This window comes from Uranotaenia lowii, chromosome 2 (assembly GCF_029784155.1).
Source record: "Uranotaenia lowii strain MFRU-FL chromosome 2, ASM2978415v1, whole genome shotgun sequence".
Lineage (NCBI taxonomy): Eukaryota > Metazoa > Arthropoda > Insecta > Diptera > Culicidae > Uranotaenia > Uranotaenia lowii.
Genome location: NC_073692.1, coordinates 28,051,840 through 28,063,746, shown reverse-complemented (window position 1 = coordinate 28,063,746; position 11,907 = coordinate 28,051,840). Strand labels below are relative to the sequence as shown.

Genomic DNA, 11,907 nt, shown 5'->3' with positions numbered 1-11,907 from the left:
TAAAACAAATAACAGCTTAGATGTCCACAAGACTTGGCTTTATGGAACGATAGGTCTGAGCCATAAACAAGAGGGAAAATAAAACTTTAGACTTTATTTTAATTTATCTTTTTAATGTTGTATGAAAAGAAAAATTTTCTTCGGTGTATGATTTTCGACTTCCTCAGAAATGAGTTCACCGATATGTATAAAATCGATTTGGGGGGATACTGTTTTTGGTTGATGTTTCCAATATTAAAGTGTATGTTTTGTTTTGGTCAGATTTCTGTTGATTTTTGATTTCGCTGCATCGCGGCGCAGTTGGTTCCAGCGGCTTTTACGGTGATTTCTCGACTTTCGTATCGCGATGGATCCGGTTAACAAATCCTGTCGCGTATGTCATCGAACCGGGACAGTTCCCCGGTCGCTGAAGATGATTTACAACGTCGAATCCGGCGTTACTCTGGCTGACATGATTGAGGCCCTGGCTGGCGTTAAGGTAGGTCTTTTCAAAATATTAAAATTTGTTGCTTTTTCATTTATGATCTTGTTTTTTCAAGATCCATGTAAATGACGGTCGATCGAAGGCGATATGTAACAACTGCATGCAGAAAGTTCTCACGGGCTATGCCATCAGGGGCATGATTCTGGAGGCGGAACCTGTTTCTGCACTCGACCAAATTCTGGTTGAAGATCCAGATTTCGATTCCTCTGATGACCATCAGATAATAATGGATGTTAAACTAGAGCAAACCGTGTTACAAGAATCGTCTGCGAAAGAGGACGAATACGAGTATGAGTTTCTGGAGACTGAGATAGACAATTCCGAAGGGCACGGATTAGTGAATTGCGATAGTCAACCAGACGGAAGCGCTTCAGAAGAAGAGTCGAGTCATGTGGATTCCCGGAAAAGATTATCAGCTGGCTCGCTTGAAACTGAAATCAGTTTCAAAAACCCGCTTTTGGAAAGGTTCCCTCAAAAACAGCGATTTGTGATGCCTCAACCGGGAGTGATTCTCAGGAAAATCGACAATCTTGACCATTTTGTGGTGGAGGTCAAGGGAGATCGTTGCTGCGGCTGTAGCTTCGTAGGGATCAACAGACGAGAGCTGCTTCAACATTCTGATGCACAGCACTCATTCGAATTCGAAGAAAATGGCAACTACTGTCCGATTTGCTTTTTTGAGTTCGACAGTGAGGATTTCTTGAACCGACACATCGATGGGTGCAAATCGAAAAGTATTTACGTATGCAAGGGATGTGAATTTTATTTCAATAGCGTCAGACAAATCGAACGCCATCTCGCCAAGTGTACAACAGAACGAGTCATAAGGTAGGTTTTTTTTGTATTGTAATCATTTTGAATCTTATAACAAAATCATTATTATTTACAGTACAACCAGAAATGAAAATATACACATCGCAACATCGGAAGCCAACGACAGCAAACTTGTGGGAAATCTGGATCAAAGGGGCCATGACGAAGACGACTTTGAACAGTTGGAGGAGTTTGATTTAATAGATTTCAGCTCATCGGAAGAAAAATCGAATACACAAACTTCGTCCCATGGAACTTTTTCGCCAGCACCAAACGGTTATCGTTTGAGCGAGTTTGAAAAATCTTTGATAGAAGATCGTGTCAGTTTTCAAACTTTCGAATTCGTAAAACTAGGCGCGTTTCGCTGCTGCAGCGAGGCTTGCGAATTTAGCTGCGACAAAAAGGATCAATTATTTCAACATTCTAAGGCAGTCCACTTGAAGGAAAATTGCGCTTCGGGAAGGTGGCTTTGTCCCATCTGTGGTTCCGGTTTTGCGAACAATGCTCAACTAGCACAGCACATCAACATTGTCACGAATAAAATTTTGCTAATATGTTGCGTTTGTGATGAAGCTTTCGTCGGAAAAAATAATTTGAAAGCCCATCAGATACACAGTGAAAATCATAAGAACACTGTGCTGGATTTGTTCGGAGATGAATCTCTGTTGGTTGAGTTAAACGATGAAAAAGTTGATTCCGTGCTGACTCAAGAGATGACATCGTTCAATCGAGATCGTGCTCGCCCGAACAACAAATCCATAACAAGACACCGTCATTTGGAAATGCCTGAACCTCAGTTTATAACTTCCGTTCAGGATATGACCGACTATCAGAAGCTTTCGGTTCGCGGAGAACGGTGTTGTGGTTGCGGATTGTTTTTCGAGACCTACAACGAAGTTCTAGATCATGGACTCCAAGTTCATCTGATGGAGAATATGGAATCCTTGGGGGACTTTCAGTGTGATATCTGCTACGCACGATTCGAATGGGATCGAGGCTTATTGTTGCACCGATCTTCACGCCGAGCAATCAGCACCATCTTCCATTGTACGATATGCAATCTAAATTTTTCTAAGGAACACACACTGGACAAACATCTGAAAACCGCTCACAACCATAAATCAAACCTGGAAGTGGAATCTCAGTTCTTTCCATATGAATCGGACGAACCGAAAGAAACATCTTCCAATAAATTCCATTGTTGCTTTCCTCGATGCAGTCACAATTTCGAAAGCGAAACTGAGCTTTTGAACCACGCAACGGCTGAGCATTACGGCAAGAGACGGGAAAACGAAATCGAGCGGACCACTAATCAAAATGTTTGTCCCGTGTGTAGTAAATCTTTTGAAAACACAACCTGCCTGGTGTGGCACCGGTTCACGCGATTCACCAAACAGTACACGTGCAGATTCTGTGCGCAAGTTTTTCCTAGGTGGGCGGCTTGCCGCGAGCATGAAAACGTTGTACACTTAAAGAAGGACTGTGAATATCCCTGCCAGTTGTGTACCAAAGTTTTCCTCACACCACAGCGCCTTAAAGCGCATTCGGTAATCCATTCGGTGTTGCGAACCGAAGTCTGCGAAGATTGTGGCGCGAGCTTTCGAAACAAAGGTATACTGAAGCGACACCGACGAGCGGTCCATGCCGTAGAACAGCCATTCGATTGCGGAGTTTGCAATCGTAAGTTCCCTACGCAGGAGCAACTGAATGCCCATTCCCGGGTGCACACCGGAGCGAAACCTTTTCCCTGTCGATACTGCGAGCGGGCGTTTTCGCACTTTACCGACCGAAAGCGGCACGAGATGGGAAGTCACACCGGCGAACGGCCGTACCAGTGCGCGCACTGTCCCGCTGCCTACATCCGCAAACGAGAGCTCGCGTTGCACGAGCAAAAACATGCCCTGCAGGGCGCTGTGGCTGGCAATGTTTGATTGTCTTTTTTTTCTACACAATATAAAGTGGTAAACTTGTATTTTATGTTTTTTTTTTTGTTAACGAAAAACTCCCTGGACGCGAATTTTCCGAAAAGAAATGTACTGTGCTACATACTAGTGCCCATAATTTAACTGGATTGCGACTAAAATATCGGTGTTACCTATAATCTTAAGTATTTTCTGTTGTTTTTAAATTCACAATCGACTCTGATAGACTGACTTTCGAAACCCGATAGCAAAAACGTACAACGCGACAAAAGGCTTTCGGCATAGCAAGTAGTCGAACACATTACGTCACGGAGTTCAAACTACATTCTTTTATTGATAGAAATAATGTAATGTGAATTCTACCTCTAGACAACATTATCCACTGTTTCTTATTCTCAAAAAAAAAAACTAAAACTAAACGTAAAAGAAAACTATATTACAACCTTAAACGTAATTTGTTGTAAGGGTAGTTCTTTTCAAGTTATGCATTTGTCCAGTTGTTTTACGTTATTTGAGATTGGTGTAAAATCTACGCGAGCCTAGAAAAACCGAAACAAATGTTTCCACCTTGCTTCGAATACCTTGTTGCATTTTCGAAACAACCTCCCACTAATTGACCCCTTCTCATAGCCAAAAAAGCATTTTTGAACCACTGCGAAAGAAAATATACCATAATCGTCAAATGTGAAACTGAAGCTGGTTAAGGTTGTACGCATGTTTTTGACTTGATATCACATTAAGGTCAGTAGCTTCACGTAAAAGAGAGTAAAGACCTATGCACTCGGGTATTAGCAACGCTCAATCAAAGGGATCTCCCTGTGCTTAATTTGTTCGAGTTGGCTTCAACAGGGCTGTTGCCGGGCCGGAATCTGGGAATAGATTGTGATAGGTGAGCAGGGGGACATATGCCGCAGTTATAACACGGCCAGCAAACCAGCGACCGTGCAGTGCATTTACCGCCAAAACAGCGGTAGCTATACTGGGGCATTTTACGTATACGTTCCCGGCCGGGTTGGTTTTGTCCACGTAAACGTGCAATACACCACCATGCTTATTGCACTCGTCAATTACATCATCGGCAATTTCAGAATCCCAACCTTCGGCCGTTTCCGTAGCTGGATCGAACATGTTAGCCAGTAGAAAACATTGGGTTGCAATCGGTGGAGAAGGTGTTACAGGTTGTTGAGGGGCCGGCTGTGGCGCGGTAGCCAGAAGCGCATCAGCTGCAGCCCTTGGAACTGCAAGTCCCGCACCCTCTGCCAATTTGAACATTAACTGTAGCCTGCCGGTGGCACCAAGATCAATTCCACTACGATCCATCTCATCAGTATCTAGCGACGTATGGGTGTTAACATCCAAACGTTCTGTTACGTTACCAACCTTCATAGGACGTCCAGCTAACTCAAAACCATTCAACTGTTCCAGGGCTTGTTTCGCGTCATCGGCGTTATGGAACTGCAAAAATAAAAGGAAAGTCGTTATTAGTATTTTATTTTTGTTTATACCGCGTTTGTTGAATCTCACATTGTAAAAACCAGGTTTCATATCTAAACCAAGTTAAGTGATTTGCAAGATCAAACATTGATATAGCGTACAATAACCCCTCGATCACAAACAATGATCATGACCAAGTCAAGGGCACGCAAATGTACGAAACAAACAGATACTTACTGTAATGAATCCGTATCCCTTGGAGCGACCCGTATCGGCGTCCATGATAAGCTGAATGTTATCAATCTTGCCGAAGGGTTCGAATATACCTCGGAGCATATCCTCGGTAATGTTGAAATGCAGCGAACCCACGTACAATCGCATCGGCCCGACTGTTACTTTTGGTGGTGGTGGCGGAGGCACGCTGGCCATACGATTTTTCTCAGCCTGTGTGTGCTGAACGGAGATCGGAATTCCGAGCAACCGTTGCCCGGACAGCCCGAGGGCCAGCGCAACCGATTCGGGATCTTTGAATTCGATGTAGGCAATACCCTTGAAGCGTTTGGTTTTGTTGCATGTGATCAGCCGCACATCGCGGACCTTGCCAACGCTGGAAAAGAACTCTTCGAGATCTCGGGCCCGAATTCGCTGGGAAAGCTGCATACAAAAAACGGTACGCGCATCCCGCTCCTCTGCGTTGAGATCTTCACGGGGAGAATCGTCCCGATAGCGCACTCCGTTTGGTGGTGTGCGGCCTCGCCGGAAGGAACGAGGCGAGCGTGAACGGCGCCTGTAAGTGATGATGGGATAAGTTTAAATAAAATTGTGGCAAGATAAATTTACAAGTTGGTTGAAGGATGGAATTAGAAAAAAATTGTTCCTACTTCTCCTGACTATTAATGCAGTCTACTAACCTTCTATCGCGGCTACGGCTCCTGCGACGGACATCAACCTCTTTCGAGGGGCGGCCGCGTTCTCGTGAACGGTCCCGCGGCGATCGACGCTTCTCGCCCCGTTCACGGGTACGTTCGCCGTCTCGAGAGCGCTCCCGGCGACGATCTTTGTCTTTGCGATCTCTGGATTTTGACCTTTCACGGCTGCGACGACGGTCCCGATCTTTTTCTTTGTGTTCCTTTTCCTTACCACCGTCATGCTTATCGCGGGAACGTGATCGATCCTTGCGCCGCTCTTTGTCTCGAGAACGACTACGATGTCTGAAAAAGAAGCTTGTAGAAAAAACTCTTCGAAATCGAAAACAGTAAAACAAACTCACTTAGAGGATTTGTGGTGGCCATTATCCCGGCTGCGTTTGTCGTTGCTTCTTGACTCATAGTTCGGTGATCCGTCATCCTAACAGGCACACACAAACATACATTATCAGAGATTCAGTTTTGAAATGGATGAACGTGATAGTGATGGAAATCAAGATATCCCGAAATGATGGCGCAGGTAGATTTTCGTTGTTGCAGGGCCGTTGGTTGGTTGTTGTGAAGATCGTCACGCGTTCGTCCATTTCGGAAGTATACGATTTTTGATTACAGAAAGATTTACAGAATACGTGCAAGAAAATAATAAAGGGAAAAAAAGAAGAGGGAACGATAGGCATTAATACAAATTGAAGCTAGGCAGAGCTGCTGATGTAAAAAAGGTAGCTTAAACTAGCAATACAGTTTCTAACGACCGCACAGCAGATCCTTCGAAGGCGATGATCATGACAGTTCAGTGCCCTTCCGCATACAGTCCACCTATGGAGAAAATTATTTCGTCCGAACGCATTAACGCATAAGCGTTCGATTTTTCTGTCTCCTTCTCCAATGTTGAACTTACCGTGCTTCAAGTAGGTTCTGTCATCGTTCGGATCAAGGCCCCTTCCTTGACGGATCAACTCGGGGACCCCGATGTACCGAATGTTCTTTACTCAACACCCAACTCTCACACGCACAAGCGTTCGCACAAAAAAGTGGAAGGGCATTGGAGGTGCCTGTTTGTGTCACAGTTAGAGATCGCGCTTCTGCAAAAATAATACTCTTAAGATATGGGGTCTTGCATTTATGGTTTGGTGGTAAACAAAAAGGATTGGGTTTTGGTACGATTTGTGTTCGATCCAATTGTGGATTCATCTCATTTTGCTCTACCTTGAAGGGAGGAGATTGTTACCAATTCAAAGGTACGCTTTCAGCTCGGCACAACACGCTCTCACACAAGAGCTCTCTAATATAGCAATCGATCTGGAAGGGAAAATGTTGCCTTTGAAAAACGTTCTATCTCTTCTATTGCGTGTTAATGTTTATTTGCTGCTACTGACACATGAATCTTGGGTTACAAATTCTTTTTCGTCAAAACACTACTCTATGGATTATTGAAACTACGACAAAGATTATCGACGACCCTGAAACGCCTAACGGATACAGTGATGGGACTTAAGGCATGATCTTTTATGAAACAATCGTAAAAAATGAAACGGTTTTTGTTTTTCAAATCTTTTTTAAATGTTAACATGAATGATTTGCGATCGATCTTTGCGGTGGTTGAACTATCTTTGTTAAAGTCTATTTAAAATCACATTTGTTCACTCTTTGTGACTGATTCGCTTCGACTTTTCTTACACATTGTCAACTAAAGTGAATCTCAACAAAAAAAAGTCTACGATTATTAAATAACGACTATCATAAGAAATTAACAACTGAATATCATATAAAAATCAAAAATTCAATTCAAACAATTCCTATTCTTTGAGATAGTCAAACAATCTTTGTCGTAATAGAATTATGTCCTTAACTAACTTTCAGATCCCTACCAAAACACATGGAGAGTCAGTGGCAGCTGAAAAAATATGAAATTGTAACAGAGTCAGCTCCGAACGCAATTCAAACAAAGCGATGTCCTAGCAAGGCTAACCAAATTTGTGTTTTTATCGATTATCTCTTGGTGGAAAAGTCAACGACGATGGATGTTGGGCGACAACAGGCAGTAGTCTCGCACCTGGGCTCAGGAACCTAGAAAAGACCAAAAAAGCGTTCATTATGGCCTTACGGCTCGCCCACAAACCATGCGCGGTATGTGTGCGATCTTAACCACCACCGGGAGGGCCGGGAGAACACGGTCAGAGAGACGACAGAGGAGGACAAATCCATCGCTGCTGGGGAACCTGCAAAGAAAACGGAACAGCCTCATTGTTGTTCAACAAATGCTGGAGATGCGAAACATGACCGGAAGGACAATCTGCGATGATGACTGCGAACCTAGGCAGGCAGGTGGCAATAATCTAGAACGAAATTGGCGACATAGCTTTGTTCGTATCGTCAGGAGCCCGTTCGAAACTGATCTGTTACAACTTCAAATTACTATTTAATCTTCAAGGGTCTGATGCGGTGCTGTCCGACGATGATGGGTTATTACTTGGCATTTGTCCGCGTGCGGTATCCTTTCTTCATTGCTATTTTCAATCCGTGAATGTTCCTCAGCGCTGGTTTTGCCAGCTGGTAGCGATGTGGGCAGATCTAATCGCCAAGCACGCTTCTTTGATCTATATTCAAATATAAGATGCCATAGATAACGATTACTTAGCGATGTGTTCCTGGGCTCGTTCAAACGACTTTTATCGTGTAACATGAGTTCACAGTTTAATTACCTAGGTGCGCGTTGAAAAGTCGATTTCTGCCGTTGAAAAGTCTATACTGGGCGCAAAACAGTGCCTAATTGCACTCGTATGCTTTCTAGCGACACCTGGACAGACAAGGAGACAGTGGTTTGATTATTACGATTGGAAATACAAACTCACGCAGTATTTTTTGTTAGAAAAGGAAGTAGTTTACAGATTGGTTTAAAATAACACCACCTTTAGATAATAATGTACAAAAACGCATGTATGAAGCGTTTACAACTAAGAAAAAATAATGTTAAAAAAACATTAAAGCGCACCAAACGGGTGTATGGTGCAAAGAAGTTATTTTATTTGGCAAGGTCCAAGAACGGTGGCCACTCTCTCGACATCTGGAACTTGTAGCGGTGATGTTTCATCCTTACTATGTCGTACGTTCCATTCCACATATGTGCGGATGTGTTTTCTTGATGTTTGGATGATTACGAATGATGTCCTGGTGCATGTCGTTTTCTGATTTCGATCCAATACTCATATTCAACAACTTGTGTTCGGCTTTCAGAAGCGTTTTTACAGAGATTGATCGTTTCTCTAAAAAGTTGTTCTGTAACTCTCAGATGGTTTCCTTCTTTTATTCAGTATCCGTGTGGCATTCATCAACCAGCAGTTTCAAAGTATTTATCCTCTGCATGTTCAGTTTATGTTGACGAAGACGAGCTTATGCTAACAGGTTCCAAAGTTTCGTCATAAATTGAAAGAACGTTTGCTCGTTCTTCTAGATTGTCCAAACATATAGTTGCTAACGTTTTACGTACGAGACAGCATACAAAATTTTGCAAGACGAAGAAGACTTGAAAACTATCTTTTTTGGGATGAATTATTTTTTTACGAGGCTGCTTGCCTAAACGATGATAACCGCTTTTCAAATAGATTTTTTTTTCAGATTGAAAAACTGAAGGAAAACACTATGAAACTTATGAAACACTTTAAGGTCAGTTTAATTTGCAAAACAATAACCTCAAGTTATTTTTATTTTAAATATTAAAGCAATCAAAATTGTTTATTCCATTGTTGTTTTGCACGAGAAATGAAGAAATTTCTCCTTTACAATCATATCAGCTCTAGAGTTAGCATTTAATCATTCTTTTAAAATTTACATCATGTTGAGTTCTTCCCGAGGAACGAAAGAATATTCAAAGTGTATTACTCAAGCATGCAATTCCCCGAATAAAATACTTTAAACGAACTCAAATATCAATTGAGAAAAGAATTTCCTTAGTATAAAATTTGATGTATGTTAATTTTTATCATTTTGAAATCGGTAAAAAATGTGTTTTTGTAAATACCTACTATCCGAATAAGTGTGATGACTTAATCGTAGGAAAAAAACCAAATCACTTACAGCTAATTTAAAATTGAAATGTGTGTATTGCTATTTCATCTGGTGGATCTCCGATAAAAAAAAAAACAATACACAACCTTTACAAAGAAAAATAACTACAAAACTGGATAACTCACCTCCTTCCGATAAGGGGCTTCGAGCATTTCCTCAACATCGAATTCATCGTGGGCCGCCATCTTGTTAGATGAAATATGAGGTCTGTGCTGATAGTTGGCTCGGTCGGAATAATCGCTTTTCATACCCGTCGCACTGTTAATTTCCGGCAAATAATAATTGCAAAGGAAAGTGTACCAGTAGCTCGATGGTTTCAAAGCGTTTTTTATTGTTTTAGGAACAGATTTTGCAGGTTTTTCGTTGAAAATCCAAGGTACGGGTTAAAAACTCGACCACACTCACTTGCCAAGGCGTAAAATTTTCTGGAATGTTTCCTTCTTTTCATCGTCTCCTTTTCGTGAGTGCTTCGGTGACGGATTGAGTTTCTTGTGGCTCTCATTTTCTACCTCTCGCGCTTTTAGAAACGTGGTGCCAAACATTCTGTCTTTAACATTTTGCTGAACTTCCACTGTTTCTACCACTCTACAATGAACATATTTATGGTAACCAGAGGTGCCAGGTGTCCTGATTTATCAGGATTTGTCCTGATTTTCGAGAGACCGTCCTGATTTTTAAAAAACTCTTGAGTTGTCCTGATTTTTGAAAATTGGCCCCTAAAATGTCCTGATTTGTCCTGATTTTCATAAAAACTTCTCAAATACAATCGAATTTGTAGTTTAACTATGATAAAACCGAATAAATAGGTAATAAAATAGCTTAACCCATTTTTTTTTTTTTTTTTTTTAAATTATTAAAACTAGTTTATTAAAGGCCTTTTACTTTTACAAAGTTTCAATGTGCCGAGTGTGTTCGTTTCACTAGGTTAGTAGGAAAGGGGGCCGTAATAGTCGCGGCGACTCAACAGTTAGAAAAAAAAAAAATTTAAACAAGGGAAAAGGAAGGGGTTTTTGGGGTTATTCTCCAATATCAGTTTCCATTAGGGTCCAGTGGTGGCCTCCTGTAGCTGTGGTTTCGGTAGCTACGGTTCGGTATCGGTTTCCGATCTTCTGGCCAGCCTTCCTCAGGAATGTGTCGAACCCGTTGGATGAGAGGTGGTACTAATAAATAAACAAAACAGACGTTAAATGAAGAACACACAAGGGGAGAGTTTACGTGGGTAAGCGGACTAAACGACCAAGTCAGACAGCTTGAGATATTTGTAAATTGGGAACAAATATCCAAAATCTAAGTTTGCCAAAATGTCTCGAATTGGAACACCAGGTAATCTACCTCGGGCCCTAAGGGTATCCAGTAGCCAAGCCCTCGTTTGACCATACCTTTCACACGTCCATACAACATGATCGATGTCGTTGTTGATCGTAGTAATCGGAGAATTAATAATTGGTCATAGTAGTCCGATGTTTAAGAATTGCAAATAAATCTCTCTTGTTAAGTATCTCGTTGAAACCACTCGTGTTTTCACTTACTCTCCGTTATTTTCCATAAGGTTATGGGCCCAGAAGCGGGTGTCATAGCGACGAGATAAACAAGTTGAAAATTTTTCACACGTGGTGAAAATTTTTCTGTTTCGGCAAGAGGATGACTGGACAAGGCGGATCGAATGGCCAACAAGCGCGAAGCGGGGCACTTTCGAGGACACCGATGTCCAGCGGGAACGGCCAGCAAGCGAATTTCTCAGGAAGCAGTCAAGCGGGAAGCGGAACGATTGCGAGGGCGCAGATTGCAGGTGGCAGCATTTCCCTACCTTTGTCGGAGCGATTGCGTGGCCAAGAAAATTACAGCTCTTGGTCATTTGCAATGAAAATGGTGCTCATCCGTGAAGGAACATGGGCAGCGATTACGGCGGAAGAACCATCCCAGGAATTATCGGAACGAGCTCTAGCAACCATCTGTCTCAGTATCGAACCAATCAATTATAGTCTGGTACAAAACGCGCAGACAGCTAAAGATGCGTGGAATGGACTGAAAGCAGCATTTCAAGAAAGCGGATATCTTCGAGAATCCGGTCTTCTTCGGCAGATGACCGGGGTGCGGCTGGTGGATTGCGAATCGGTCGAAGCGTATGTCAATTTGCTGATGACCACGAGGCACAAGCTAGCTGAGATCGGGTTCGAAGTCAACGACCGGTGGATGTCGAACATTCTTCTGATGGGACTTCCGAAGCAGTATGAACCAATGGTGATGGGTCTCGAGGCGTCAG

At 42.5% G+C, this 11,907-nt stretch overlaps 2 protein-coding genes across 2 annotated transcripts; one reads left to right on the top strand and one right to left on the bottom strand.

The window, feature by feature from the left end:
* Positions 1 to 266: 266 nt before the first annotated feature.
* LOC129741174 (zinc finger protein 780B-like) lies at positions 267 to 3,254 on the top strand. The gene is made up of 3 exons (XM_055732884.1): positions 267 to 478; positions 540 to 1,312; positions 1,374 to 3,254. The coding sequence occupies exons 1-3, from the start codon at positions 347 to 349 to the stop codon at positions 3,226 to 3,228; spliced, it is 2,760 nt and encodes a 919-aa protein (XP_055588859.1). The 5' UTR covers positions 267 to 346; the 3' UTR covers positions 3,229 to 3,254.
* A 271-nt stretch (positions 3,255 to 3,525) lies between these two features.
* LOC129748758 (RNA-binding protein 39) lies at positions 3,526 to 10,077 on the bottom strand. Its single transcript, XM_055743497.1, has 5 exons — positions 9,770 to 10,077; positions 5,924 to 6,000; positions 5,565 to 5,864; positions 4,891 to 5,440; positions 3,526 to 4,674 (listed from the first exon to the last, which is right to left on the bottom strand). The coding sequence occupies exons 1-5, from the start codon at positions 9,890 to 9,892 to the stop codon at positions 4,042 to 4,044; spliced, it is 1,683 nt and encodes a 560-aa protein (XP_055599472.1). The 5' UTR covers positions 9,893 to 10,077; the 3' UTR covers positions 3,526 to 4,041.
* Positions 10,078 to 11,907: the final 1,830 nt, after the last annotated feature.